Below are 15,982 nucleotides of genomic sequence, written 5' to 3'. Positions count from 1 at the left end.
TTAGTTTAGTTTAGTTTTTAATTATTTTGTTATATTTTAGTGTAGGTGGGTCATAGTTACCAAATAAATAAATTATTATTTACACCCGCGAAATGTTGCTAGCTCACAATTTGTTTGCTATTTTCCAATTTTATGGTGAACGCTTAGAACATTAGAAATGAAATAGTTACTGTCAACTACTAAATGGTATGAAGTGACTGACCGTTTGTTCGAGAAACCAGTCTAAAGTGAAGTAGTTTTCGATGCTTCAATGAGTGTTTACACGGTTTTTGTATGATCTTAATTCTGTGGTTTATCAGCTGTTGCCCGCGTTCAAGGTTTTTCAAAAATCCCGTGGGAACCGCTTGTTTACCAGGGACAAAAGAAGCCTATGTTTTCCAGGGACAAAAGAAGCCTATGTTAATCTCCGTCCTATCAACTAAAAATCATGTCAATCGGTTGCTTAGGAAGGACGAATCAACACACTTTCGCATTTATTTATTAGTAAGGATTTATGGATTTATAAGGAGTCAAATTTCGTTTTATTAACCCAACTTTTGCTGCGTATCACTTTGGCTAATGTGACTTACTTTACTGTCTCTGTTTTTTTTGTTGCCACCCGGACCTACGTTGAAAATCAGCAGTGTTAATGTAACATGTGTTAAATGCACATTCCATTCTGAGTGCTACAGACAGACATAATGTTTCTGTATAAGAGTAACAGGAACTGTTTGTGACACTAAACAAGTGTTAAACGACTAAGACAACGAGAGGTACCTTTGCGTCGTTCGACTTCATGTAGGACTGAGGTGCATCGACAATGCAGTCGTATTTATATCAAACCGTCCGAACGTCACGTCTGGCTTCACGGAAGATCAGCGCTGTGTCTTAACAGGCACTGCAAACATGCTGAGTGAAGACCATTTTGGGATCACACCGTTCCTATAATTGTTGTGTAGACTATTAAGTTGTATTTTAATTCTAGTGTGTGTATATCCAAATAAAGTTTTTCTTTCTTTCTTTCTTTTCTTTCTATATGAATTTATAGTTATCAAAAGTTTAATTATTTACCCACTTTATAAATTTACTGTAACACAAGATTACTTATATTTTTTATTTTTCTTTCTTAACTGTTACAATCACGTTTAGTGGCCCGATGCACTAACTTTTCCACAAGTTGCAAACTCGTTTCAAACTGAAATTATTCAACCTTCAACTCAACGCATATTTTGTACGGGGATACCAGGGTGCAAACGCTTAGCAACTTCAGAAATAGTAGTCAGTTGGCAGCTGAGACAACGAAGTTCAAAATGCATTTATTTCATTTTCAATTCAATTTCAATCATAAAGTAGGCCTACTAGGCCTACTTTATAAGAACTTTTGAAACGTCAAGTATGTCTGTTTGTAGTGACTCTACCACCGGTTCTGAAAGCAGATTCTACCGAGAAGAGCCGGCAAGAAACTCAGTAGTTGCTCTTTTCCAACATAAACATTTAGAATCATTTTTCTATCTTGCTGGAGATGAAAGCGAAGCTGGCTGCTTCCAATCTTCCTTGTCATTATGAAATTCATCAAACGTGTACTAACCTCGGTGTATTAGATGTGTTTTTACACATTTTTAAATATCTGCAACGGTAGGTCCAGAATTACCTTAGGAATCATTTTGTAAAAGCGTACTCAGCCCTACAAAGTAATTTGGAATGCATTTCACCAATCCTATGGAAAAGGAGGTAAGATTAAAAAAATTTTAACGAGCGAAGCTTCAGACCCAATTCTGAAGTCCACGCACACGAAGTCGCGGGCAGAAGCTAGTTTCAAATAATTTTAAAGATTGGTAAAACATAATGAAACTCACATTCATCCTAATAGGTATTTCTGATTCTCAATATGCATCTCAATCTCTCGTAGGCTACTTCGCAGAGATTTCACTTCTGCCGTGTAGGTAGAAATTACACATGGATAGGATATTTTTTGATATTTGCAAAACTGAGTTTCAAACTTAATCTGCACCTACAGAACGATCTCCTAAGTATCTTACTCATGTTTCTCAGAAACCGGAACCGCAAAGACCTAGCTAAATCGAGTACCTACTATAACATAAGGTATAAGAACTAATTTTATAGATATAGGACATTTCTGAAACTCTGTGGTAGTAAAATGTAAGAAATTCGCCTTTTCATTAGCACGGCAGTGCAGTCCCGGCACTCGGGCGATGCCAACAACCTCTGAACAACAGTTAAAGTTCATGCAGCGATAGTTCGTTGCTTGTTCGTTGCCGTTATTGCAGCCGCCGATGCAGCGTTTGGTGAGGCTTTCAATGGGGGTTACAAGGGTCGGTTTTCGACTCGATTTTAGAGTTAAGCACGAACACGTTTTTTCACCAATTGATGTGTAAAAACAGTGTAAACTTATATTTAAGAACTGTTTGAGGATTGTGATACGACAAGACTATGATAAGATATGTTACGACTAGCATATACATGTGCAGTAAAATATTGATCGACGCCTGCAGATTCAGTCTTAAAGTTATTGCTATGTTGCTCTCCCTGGCGCCGAGGTGAGCGTGGTCTGTGGTTATTTTTTATCAGTGGAAGGCCACGGGTTGGCAATTTATAATTTCTGTTTTTTTTTTGTTTGGTGGGAGACTTGGCTCGTGGCTAATTACCACCCCATGGTCAAAACCGTGGCGCAAAGCGATTTAGCACTCCGGTATCATGCCGCGTAAAAACCGTTTAGGGGTGTGGATATAATAGAACTGCCATACCCCTAACAGGTTAAACCGACATCCTAAACTTTTTGCACCAGGAGACCAAACGACGATCGGACGCGCACACAAAGAATTCCTTACCATAATTTATAAAAACGGCAAAGATCACGGTTGTTGATAGGGTGGGAAATGGGATGGAGTATTTTAATCTAATTATTATTTATTTTTAAAGTGAAAAATATAACTCAATATTATGTGAATATTTCAAGCGAGCAAAACATTACGTTTACTTTATGGGAGCCGCTTATACATTTATTTTATGGTACTTTTTAGTATTTATTGTTAGGTATAGCGGCAACAGGAATACATAATCTGTGGAAATTACAATTATCGCGATTCCTAAGATTCAGACTGACCTTATACGGACAGACAGACCGACAGACCCGCTTTACCCCTTTGGTATAGGACTCTAAAAACCGTTATAAATGCGGATAACCGCTAGTTGCAAATATTGCACAATCCCAATCCAAGTTGATTCTCCGAGACATTGCGAGACAATGTACACTCGTGACTTCAGTCCGGTTAACCGAGACCGCGTGTGCTGTGCTGAGGAGACTCGGAGAGTCAGCCAGCAGCTACACAAGACCCAATCCGCCCCGTTCCCCCCGCGCCCCGCGCACCCCGCGCCCGCGCCAATTAGAATAATTCATTCAGCTGGAAGTAGGCCGCCGACGCGAGGCGCCCGCATCTCGCGCCGCGACACTACTTGTGAAGCTGTTTATTTCATTACGCAGGAATGGGACTCATAAATCACACCTGCAAGCTGGAGCTACAAGCTTCCGTTTTTATATTCCTAATTCCTTTCTTATACTTTTTTTACCCGCCGTTTATTTCTTATTCCAACTCGGATAGCAAACGCAGGGGACAAACATTTTACACCCCGCTTATATCGACTGACAAGGGATATATTTTACTTGTAATCCTGTCAAAGCACGCCAACAGGAGATGTTTACCCCCATTTAATATAGCACCGATTTCCACCAGTTTCCGAAGAGTGAATACAACATTACACACATTGCCATCTAGCTCCAAAGTAAGCGTAGCTTGTAATATGGTTATTAAGATAGCTGATGAATAACTTTAAAAATATAATACACATAAATACTTACAATATACAGATAAACACCCAGACACTGAAAAACAATTATCACCCAAACATTCTCCAGTTGTGGGAATTTAACCCACGGTCTTGTACTCAGAAAGCAGGGTCGCAGCCCACTGCGCCATCCGGCTCTCGAGAAAATGGTAGACTCAGTATTCAGTAGAGAATCAGTATTAGTGACGCTTAAGACTTTCCATCATCACTACAACCGATGGACAGAAAACGCTGGACTTAGTATATATTTTGTAGGAATTTCCCAGTTCATATTCAGAAAGGTTTCAAAGCGAAATTATAATAATGATACACATAAATAAATACATATGTAAATATAAACTAAATCATTATAATTTTCATTCAGTCAGGTAAAAAAGATGTTATAAATGAAACCGTTGCGTGAGTCGGTAGGCAGTGAAGTACAGTCATTGTGTGTGTGCCGCAGTTTTTCAATCTGTTTCAGCCTTACCTCTTTTTAATCGAAGGAGCAGCCATTGTAATAACTCTCGTTCTCACAGCCGGTAAAAACTACATTATGTGCTAATTTTTAATGGAAGAACCATGTCGTAGAAATTTTACGGGACCGCCGCGCCGATCGCTTCTCTTAAATTTTCTCTTGGAATTGTTATTGTCGATATGCGGAAGTACCTATAGATGTGGCTTTTTGCCTTTAAAATATAACATTGTTTTGCTTTAACAACTACTCCGCTCGTCCGAGTACTAGGCTGTCAGGGAAGCAAACGGTTTGTGTTTTAGAAATAGGCGTGAAATACTTATCAAAGATTTTTGTGAAGGACGTGTTTCTCGAGCAGAACATAGCTATGCGAAAGAAATATGCATGGTGGTAGGACGAGCTCTGTAACAAAAAGCTGTGCTATTAATAAAAACTAAAATCTTCAATATTACACATCTATTTACATATAAAACAAGTCTTCTTGTAAAAAAAAAATATGAGTAAGACACGACATTCAAATATAACATTTTAAGCGTAGGGCCAATGTACATAATCTCAGAAATAAATACAAAATAAATATTTGGCGGCCATGAACTAAGACCTATGGGAATAAAAACATATTGTGTGATGGTTCTCATATTTATTAACATTAACATTTTTAAAATCAAAAGGATTGTATTTTGTAAAATATTGATAAGTTAGTCATTCACCATATCTAAAATTCCTAATATGTAACTTCACCATTAAAATACTCTTATACTTAGGTATACGTGCATGCGTTCAGTGTAGATTTTAAGAATTGAATTGTAAACCTATTATCTCTTTTAAGTGAACAGTATGTTCTTTTTGAGTATTAAATATCTTTAAACCGATTTACTTCTATATCTTTTTGAATTCATGTATATGTCCAGCGTCCATGGGGGTTATTTATTAGATAGTAGTTTACACACCGTACGAAAATAGCATCCTAATCTAATCAGCGGGTGATAAGCTATTTTCTGTTTACTTATCAATATGTCCAACTGTAACCCGATTATAATCTACCGACAACCTAAACGAGCTTATCAGTTCCACGTAAATTATTGAATCTTAGAGTTTTGAGTGGAATTTCATATCCGTCGGGCTCACACCGGCCGTTATAACATTTAGTTTTTTGATTCCATAACAACACCGTCACCTGGTGTTAAGTATTGAATAATGATGCAGTCATAAGATAGTAAAGGGCAGTGTTATTTGAAAACCATACTCCATTTCGGTTTATCTGAAACATGTTTCGTTCGTCTTAATCTCACCAGGTGAACGCTAAATCGCATGGCGACTTTGTCGGCATCTAGCCACGAAGCCCGATCCCTCCCTGATCAGGCCAGAGAAAATTTCAGGCATTATATTCTGTTACCGAATTTCTCTTTCTTGGGATCGAACTGGGGCCCTTCCAGGGTCCTTCGCTCACCATGGCGCAGGGGAAAAGAACGTAGTCACTTCTAATTTATAAATTGTAATCGTAGATAAAAGCTAACCCGACAGACAGTCCATATAATTTGGTTTTAAGTTCACACAAAAATATCATAGAAAAAGCGATTTTTTTCTTAATTTTCCGATTGTTAGTACCACTTTTCTTTTTCCTTCCACGTAAAACCGTTTTTATTTATAAACCAGTCAAACTGTTCTGAAGTGATACCAACAAACAGTATTTCATCTTTATTTATTTGAAGAACACCCCCGACATGCAAATTGGTTTTTCATATCTCATGTTCGGAAAATTGGCGTTCTTTATCTAAACTTCAGTTGGAAAACACGTCATTACCACCGTGGGTGAAAAAGTAATTTAAAAAGAGAACAAAACATTTTCCATCTCGTGTAACAATCTAAATACTTTTAAGTGGCATTATGAGATTGTAAGAACAAAAAAAGATAGCCTCCTAAGAAGGATATGACGTCCTTTTTAAACAGTGCCGTTAAATAAACCTATTCAATATAGGTAATCATTCTGCAACAAACTCGCGTCACAAAACACGGACAAGAAGCTTCTTCGTGTGAATAAAGCTTCCAATGTTAAAAGCATTTCTCGTAAATATGTTTGTAATCGGATACTTTCCGTCACGCTAAGATGCATAACTATTGCTTTTCTGTTACAGGTGAATACTGTGCTGACGTCATCATGAAGTGGAATGACGTCACCGATATCAGTGAGTTAAGCTTTGCTTTGTATACTTTTTTAATACTTTTATATAGACCAACATTTCGCAATTACACCTGATGGTAATTGTGATAGTACAAGCCTAATCTACTCTTGATTTGGAGATACTTATATTCACGGGTTGTCATGAGGTTTCGTTCTGTAGAAACATCGGCTTCCCCACACTCGTGTTGATCTTGGCAACTCCACTACAGCGTCACTATACTACGGTGTATATGCTGTAGTACTCCAAGACGCGGCTCGTAGTACGCTGCGCGGAGCGAGAGGCGTGGGCCGGCGTGTGGGCGGCCGCTACTACTCGTGTTGATCGTTACGTGACGGCTTTTTAGCTGGCCACGGCAAGGAGTTTGAGGACTTCCCTGATACATTGGTTTCAAGTGGAGAACCAGGGTTCGATTACTGGCAGGGGCAATTTGGGATTTTTTAAATTTCTGAATTTTTTGACGACCTCCCTGGTGCAACGGTGAGCGCTGTGAATTTATTTAGGAGGTTCCGGGTTTAATTTCCGGCAGGGTAATTTGGGAATTTATAATTACAGAATTTTCTCTGCTCGCGTCTGGCTAGTTACCGCTGAGCGATTTAGTGATTGGGGGTATGACTACCATACATCCTAACAGATTACAACGCTACCATATTAGACTGCACATTACTTACCAGGTTATATTGAAGTCAAGGGCTAACTTGTAGAGAAATAAAAAAAATCTGGTCTGGTCTGGTGGGAGGCTTCGGCCGCGGCTAACCAAACCACCACCCACCCTAAGAAGAAATAAATGCCGCTATACTATGTAGTGTTCCGGCACGATGTCGCGTCGAAACTGATTGTGCGTCTTTTTGAATCTAAACCTCAGAAGTACTTGCGCTTTGATTCTGAGTCTTAAATCCTCAACAAGCATTATGCTTAGCCATATGGCTTGAAGTCCTAGGAAACTGGCTTTTTAGCCTGAGACCAGGTCTAACCCTTAACTACGCGGAATTACGCGAATTAAAACCTCTTGTAAAACTAAGTTTAGTAGAAAAGCTTTGCAACAACTTGTCCGGCGAAGTACTATCGCCATGCTTATATTGGCTGCCAAACAGCACTGCTGTGTTCCGCTCTGAAGGGCGAGGTGATGAAAAACGTCGTATGAAACGCGTATGGTACATGTGTACATTACACTCCTGACCACCATAACGCGCTCGCTTACAGGTCGCACGCCTGTAACATGCAATGTAACCGTACTTGAAGCATAATGTACTATAACGCCTTTAATTGTTATGTCTTAAAATTATCTTATTATTTTAAGCACCTTATAGTAGTATTATTTTAATATTTGTTGGTTTGGGTTTGTTTCCGAATTATAAACCTTATTCTTTAACGTTCTTTAGGTATACTGTACCAAATACATCGCTTTTTGGTACAGTATACCTTTGGTAGTGAGCCTCCGGGACTTCTCGTTGACTTAAGCATAGGAGGGTGTCATAAGCTATGTGACGTCATGACATATTATGCCGAACGTCAGAGGCGAAAATAAACAGAGTTAGAATATTTTTTACTGCTGTATAAATTCCACAATGAGATATAATTTGATTGAGACCCACCGTCAAATAACGTGTTGGCACACAGTGTAGGATGTACAGTGCACCCGGACGCTCGTAGTGGTACCATTCATACCGAAATAGTACCCGAGCGCGGCGCCGCGCGCGCCAGCTGGCCGCGATATAGCGTATCAGATAAACAATATACATACTTCCAAATGAACACTGTTCAAACATAGCTGTATATGTTACACGGAAATTAAAAAAATAGGAATACCTGCAACAAACCTTTTATTATGACAAAAATCATCATTATCATCAATACATCCGAATTACGTCCACTGTTAGACTGAGCCTTCTTATGAGGCCACGTAAGCGAACACGTTAATATTCGTAAGTCATCCCAGCACAGCTAGCATTGGGCAGGGGGCAAAAATTATATCCCCTGACAGGGGATATAATTAAGGTGTCCACCTGTCCACCGGGAACATAGCATAGCCGTGCACCTAGGCTAGCTTGGGTAGGAGACAATTATCTCCTCAGGGAAAGGATAAAAGTTTATCTTCTCCCACAGCTTTATCAACTCTCAGAGGACTGGCGCACGAGTGGAAATAATATCCAAATAATATATGTGTAATAATCAACGGGCGTAAATTTCTGCTATTCCACGTTCCCGTGCTTTAGCAGGTGGACACTTTATATTATAATTTTGGTTTACTGCCTGTGCTAGCTTCGAGGGCAACACGACATGACAAAAATACAACAAAATTTTAAGTTATACGCACCTACCTAATATTTTAATTGCTTGAAACGCACATAACTTGGAAAAGTTAGAGGTTTGAACATGGCCCTGTCGAAAGTGAAGACAATATCCTAACCACTACGCTATCGCAGCTTCGGATTGGATGTTCTGCCACATTTATTACTGAGGGCCAAGAGGGCAATCTGATAAATGAATCCGTAGATACGTTTTTAAGCTATCAAATGAATACGAGTTTCTTACACAATCACACGTCATCTGAGATTGTTGTATCATAGAGATCGTCAAGAAGAGCTCGGTGATGAATATTGTCGTAGCTCGCACGCCTAGTACCGTCTCGACTGTAAAATGCAAGTTAACCGTACTTGATGCATAATGTACTATAACGGCTTTAATTGCTCAGAACTCGCGAAATTCTCGATATTAGACTTAAAGTTATCTTATTATTTTATACACCTTTTAGTAGTATTATTTTAATATTTGTTTCTTACTCAATCACACCTCATCTTAGAACGTTGTATCGTAAATATCGTCAAGTGTGAAGCGTTGAGCAACACGCGAGCAAATAATGCTACTAGTAGTTGCAAACAGGAATCGAGGTGTGACATTCCAATTTAATTGCTCGTGTAACGTGCGTGAGTGGGAGTGGTAGGATGTCTGCTCACGGCTCCCTTTTGCCATCGTATATCGACTCTGTTGGTCAGGACTCAGGAGTATCCCGAATATTTTTACAAGTTCCTAGGGTAGAATTCATGTTCCCCGGGCGTCTAACAAAGCCAACAAAAGGGACATGCCGTGGTGGTTTTTAGTTTGGGTTTCCGCTTTAGGGAGAGTAGTCTCACATAACCTCCGTGCTGCCGGAGGGTCTGAGGTAGCAATAAAGATTTTCCACTACGCCAAAAAAACAAAAAAGGGTAGAGTTCATGCTACAACGCTCTAACCAAACAAACCCCAGCATCACCACTATATCAACCGTCCATTGCTGGATATAGGTAGATCTACAATCCACTGTTATTGGCCCCTTGTTTCCAGCGGCGCCCAGCGGCTTGTTTGCTATCGTCTATCCACCTCTTTGGGGGTCGACCAACGCTGTCTTTACCAATAAGGGATTCCCATTTAGCAACCTGGGAGGCCAACGTCAATCGGTTCTCAACTTCAGTTTCGAGACTCGTTGAGCTCCGTTGGTAACTCTAGTTATTATACGAATCTCCTCATACTTAGAAATACTACTCCGATCAAAGATTATAACAATTAAGCTAAATTTGCACACGCACGTTTCGCTCCAAAACCGGAGCATCCTCAGGAGATGTTGACTTTACAATGAATAATTGTTAAGCCGAGCATAGCTCTATTCATCGCACGTGACTCCGAGCTTTCTTCTGAGGCCCGAAGTTTAGAAGAAGAAAAATAAAATGGGCAAGTTGTAATTAATTAAATCATTTACAAATCTTACAAAATGCACTCTCCACGTACGTGTGGATGCGTCATCGGAGCATCCTCAGGGGATATTGGCTTTCTGTCCGCACCCGAAGAGTGCCAATGGAACCGTATATGGCTTCCGTCTTCTGCTAGTATCTCATAAACCGAATCTCAATAGGTCGAGAGGTAAAATTTTCAGGGAATTATTATTTCCCCTATGAATAATTTTTTTGTAATAATAATTGTAAAATTCCGGCCAACCAGCATTGGAGCAGCGTGGTGGGTCCTTACTCTAAAGCCGTCTCTCCGAATTGTAATATGCGTAACTAAAGCAACTAATGCCTAAACCCAACATACAGCAAAAATAAAGATTCCTTTGCGAGTTGAGGTAAACGAGTATGGTTTCGTACATATTCTTAAGTTAAGTAAGTAAGTTCGTAATTGTTTGAATTTAAATCCAATCTCAGTGGGTACTCACCTACCTATCTAATTGAAATTCGCAAACGCGGCCCGCTGTTGAATCAAGCGAACTGGTTCTACTTGTTCGGACATGTCTTGAAGGTATCCGGCGTGTGTAATGAGTTGGCCAACAAACTGGTTTTGATAAAACCAATACAACATCTCGCATGTTACACTTGTGGCTCCGCATGATTGGCTTTAATTGGCAGAATGTGTGGAGACAAATAACGCATCAAACTTTTTATTTAATTTATATTCATTATGAAGTGACCTGCGGGCTAAAAACCACCTCACTGTATGTACTTTCTGTTATCACAATAGGGTACCTATTTAATTAGAAATGTAGCTGTTCTATTTAGGAGGCGGTGTTCTGCCTATCTACTCATCATGTGATTGTAATATATGTATATATTTTTTTAATATACTACGACAATACACACATCGCCATCTAGCCCCAAAGCAAGCGTAGTTTGTGTTATGGGTACTAAGATGACTGATAAATATTATTTTGAATAAAATACTTATAATGTTGAGATAAACACCCAGACACTGAAAAACATCCATGTTCATCACGCAAACATGTTCCAGTTGTGGGAATCGAACCCACGGCCATGGACTCAGAAAGCAGGGTCGCTGCCTACTGCGCCAGTCGGCCTTCAAATTTTATTAGTTAAGCATCTTCCCCTCATTCATCTTTATTCCTTAGCATTAATTTAGGCGTTAAATTGCACTCATTAAAAAAAAATCTGATCAAAAAGTCAGATTTCTTTCTTCTAAAAACATACAGCACTCGGAAACTCCTGCTGCGGGGTACAATTTGTTGTTATAAAGTTGTCTATATATTCCAGCTACAGATTATTCGGGCAAAGAACTTACAAAAACAATGTTTACTTATTTGTGCGTGACAGGCGCTCTCGGCGGCCATGTTGCCGAATTTTGATTACATCACTGCGCAAAAAATCGCGTGCGCATGCAGTACGGTGGGGCGCGGGGCGCGGGGTGCCGGGCGGGGGGCGGGCGCGGCACGCTCGCGCGACCTTGGCCTTGCTCGCCGCCAAGGCGCGCTGCACGTTACGGCAGCCGCAATTATACGTGCGCCCACGAGTCTGCCGGCGCGGCCCTCGCTTGTTATCAGCCGCGTGCGACCACTTCAAATGCATAGCCCACTATCCGATAAAACAGCTTGCTTTTGAATTAATGCTCTAACCAGCTTACTCTTATAATAATTTTAAATGACACTATGAGATGGTGATAGCAAAAAAGATCATTCGCTTTTTCTTAGACAGGCGCTTTTGGAACGTAGCTTTGTTTAAGTTTACGAATATGGTTGTCGCCATCAGCAAAAATCAGTTTATAGACAGACGGACAGCGGAGGCTTAGTAATGGAGTCCCGTTGTCACCCTATCTTGTACGGAGCCATTTAAAGGCTTTAAATTAACTTCAGCATCATCATCATCATAGTAAACCATTACTGGCCCAATACAGCGCACGGCCCACGGGGTCCCAAAATGAAAAGGTGAATGGAGTGGGAAGGAAATTGGTGAACTCCTGACACGTTTGAGAACATTATGTGTAACTGTCAGGGATAGCAGTCCCTCAAGGGTAGCAAGTGACGTTGACGTTGACCCTTGAAGCAAGTTTTATTGCTTAAAACGCACATTACTTAGAAAATTTAGAGGTTATTCGGTGAAATCGGCGCATCTCTAATATCTACAAATGTATAAATACTACTAAATTGGATCCTTTTTCACGTAGGCGTACGATCCCCAAAATGACGGTCGTAGCTGCATCGCGATATGTTGTCACGGCTGGCGACCAGTCGAAGTGCTAAAGCAAACAGCGCCGGTTCTTAACACCTTTCCAATGCTGTTACACACAAGTAATCCAAAAGCAGATTTTTTGTTGACGACGTGTATTTCTGTATAGGTAAACACTTTTCGGGTAATGCTCCCAATAATTTTATTATCATGTTTTAAAAATGCACGCTAAAACCAGTTTGATTTTACAATGCATTTACTTTTCAAATTATAATACGCAAGGAGATTAAAACAGAAGCCATTTCCTTTTTAGAATGTGAAGGGTCAAAGGGCCGACTTATGGAGCAATCACCCTACTAAGACAGGGTAGGCTCTGATCGCGATATGTTTACCGTTATTTGTTGTGGAGTTCTGTCATCTAGCTGTGAACATATTTCAGTTTTATATACCAATACAGAACAGAAACAATAACTACCTTAAGCTATAATTAGGATATTTCTCGAAAATTTAAGGATAAAGGCGGGAGAGAAAACTCACCGCCATATTACCTAATAAACAAGAACATTATGTACAATAACAAAAAAAAAGTAGTTAGTTACCATGTAGTTAGGTAACTACATGCTGCAGATTTCTTTCTTTCTTATTCTCTCTCCGGTATCTACCTTTTTTAGCTATATATTAGACAGTTTTCAGTTTTAAAATCCCATTATCTTCATATATTGGTAGATCATCATCATCATCGTCATCATCATCTTCAATCCCTTGACGGCTAACTACTCGGCACACATCTCTCACAATGAGAAGCTTATAGGCTCACCACGCCCTTGACAACATCATGGATAACGGTCAGACATGCATGTTTTCTCACATATATTCTACTGTCTGTACTGTACACATTAATTACTGTAAAGGTGAAGGAAAACATCACCGTTATAGCCTGTAATATGTTCAATGCTTAAGTCAGAAACGCACATAACTCCGAAAAGTTAGAGGTGCGAGATGCTTGAACTCGGTCCCCCGAAAGGGAAGCCGAACTCTTATCCACTACCATGCCGGTAAGTATTACGCAGTATTACCGAGTATTACCGAAGAATGTTCTGGACAGTTTACTAAAACAGGGCAACCGAGGTATTGTTATGACATCTGTGTAAAGTAAATCTACATATGAAACTGAATAGCGGAGCGGCGAGCATACTGATTGAGCGCTAGTCAAGGCTGAATCGCTTTCCGAACGCGTTGTAATCGAGAGCGTGGAGATAACTCATCAACTCTTAACTACGAGTTTGCGGCAGTTTAATCAAATCAATGTACAGAAACGATCATTTCTTATAAAGTTTTTACGGACGCAAATCTTTGTGATCATACGATCTATGTGGAACCCTTTGCACGGCTACCATATTATAAATTGAGATCTCCTTCTTCTTCTTAAAGCGCCATCTTATTTCAAAGATCGGCCATCATTAATGCAACTTGTGTTATTGATTAATTATACAATTAATCCATAATACAAGTTTACATTTTTATATATGAATTATTATTATTAAAATATACAGCATAATTACAATCCCAGCAAACTAATGTTAACGTGAAGAAAGCTTGTGATTCTTGTGCACCATGGACCACTGTTTTGATTAACTAACCAACTAACTTATAAAATTAGACTTTAATTTGGTCGAGAATCTCACCATTACTGACTCATTTTAAGTCTCCGCAGCTTTTATTTTAATTTTAAGATTAAATAAAGTAAATCCTAAGATTTCAGATTCTAATATCCGAGCGGCCATTGTACCACGGCACAGACTCAAAATGTACGCTGTGATCAAATAATGCCTTGGCATACGTGCAGAGTCAAAGTAGATATAACGTCAAGATACGCTCGCGATGCTCGGCTCACGCGTTAGCCATAAAAACACTTAAAAATTAAAAATAGCCTACAATTAAACTGGTAGGCTGTAGTAGAGGTATTTGTGCCACTTCTGATGTATTTAAATTTTCACATTAAACTAATGTATGATATCTAGATTTAGTGCCATCCTTTTCCAAAGGAACGACTGTGAAAAGGACAGCATTACTTTAAGACCTACTTTACTTAGTAATTTAGTCTAGCTTTTATTTAGTCTATCTGTTGTACATCAATCTAGAGATTGGTGTACTTGTAACTAGCATCGACAAGTATAGGTACATTATTTAAAATGGTTTTCGGACAATAACTGTTACAACTAATCTTATAAATGCGAAAGTTTGTATGGATGGATGGATATTTGTTTATCTTTCACGCAAAAACTACTGAACCAATTTGACTGAATTTTGAAATAAAGATAGATTGTACCCTGGATTAACAGGCTGCTTCTATTCCGGGGAAAATGTACGGTTTCCACGTACCACGTACGAAGCCGCAAGCAACAGCTGGTTTAGAATAATCTGAGGTTTATGTTTTGTACTACAGTGGCTTAATGCATAATAACTTATCAAGACGAGTTCATTAGTTTTTCTGGAGAATAGTAACAAAGTACAAAATAAAATTGTAGTCTTCTTGTAGCCTATAGCCTTTAATGATGTCCACATACCAACTCTCTGTTACGTCGTGATTATAAAGTAACTAGCGTCACTGTCAAGATATTCTGAACTAAATTGCGTTAATTTTTTGGCAATGTTCATGCAGGTAGTCACTACACCACTTGGCATTATTGCAAATGAAAGAATTAAAACCGCTGTGATTAGCTTTACTTAACTCAAATTCTATTAGGTACTTTTCCACGTGTTGCGTGTACTCCAGGGGGTCCTTTATAAACGTCAATGGGTAAGTTTACATACGACATTTCCACTTTCTGCCAACAAATTTGTCGAGATCAATTTCTATACTGTAGATAGGTAGGTAAATAGGTAAAACTGAGTATAGGATGCCATGACAATCACCCGACTTCATCATCAGACCAACTCTTTGATACCATGGTGACAATGCAATACAAGCACCGCGTTATATAGTAATGCGAAATTCCAGCTCAATAAAGGCCGCTTATTTTGCTCTGGTTCAGTCTCAGATTGCATATGGATTAACGGTTTGGGGGGGTTCCTTTGCAACGACTATACTCCGTCTTGAAAGAGCACAAAGAGCAATAATAAAAGTCATTTATAAGAAACCAGTGCGACATCCAACGCATCTTCTATATAAAGAAGGTGCGTTGCTCACTGTCAGGCAGCTATATATCCTTAATATAGCATTAAGGAAGCATGCCGAAATTCCACCAGAATCTCACTTAAAACCAAGAAAACGCAGTATACGGAACACTTGTGCCGTTAAACAATATCGAACTGCTTTTGCCTGTCGGCACAGTTGTGTTCTTGGTGCTCGAATATATAATAAAATTAACAAAATACATAATAATATTAGTTCCAAGCCACGGAATCAATGCAAGCAAATACTTACGTCGTGGTTAAAAACTTTGACATACAAGGAAACAGAGGAGCTACTTAAAATCATAGAATGATTCGTATTTTACGCACTTTTTAAACGCACACATGCACACACACACACACTCACATACACACACACACACACACACACACACACACACAAC

The 15,982-nt window shown here is 39.3% G+C and overlaps 1 protein-coding gene across 1 annotated transcript in view; it reads left to right on the top strand.

Annotated features, from left to right (window-relative positions):
- Positions 1–15,982, top strand: part of LOC120627315 — a 79,781-nt gene that overhangs the window by 19,101 nt on the left and 44,698 nt on the right. Inside the window, exon 3 of the mRNA XM_039895280.1 lies at positions 6,433–6,483. Within this exon, the coding sequence (XP_039751214.1) occupies positions 6,433–6,483 (51 nt within the window). The remainder of the gene's footprint in view (positions 1–6,432; positions 6,484–15,982) is intronic.

This window comes from Pararge aegeria, chromosome 11 (assembly GCF_905163445.1).
Source record: "Pararge aegeria chromosome 11, ilParAegt1.1, whole genome shotgun sequence".
In the NCBI taxonomy this organism is placed as follows: domain Eukaryota; kingdom Metazoa; phylum Arthropoda; class Insecta; order Lepidoptera; family Nymphalidae; genus Pararge; species Pararge aegeria.
The sequence above is the reverse complement of the archived record's forward strand: the minus strand, read 5'-3'. Positions and strand labels throughout refer to the sequence as shown.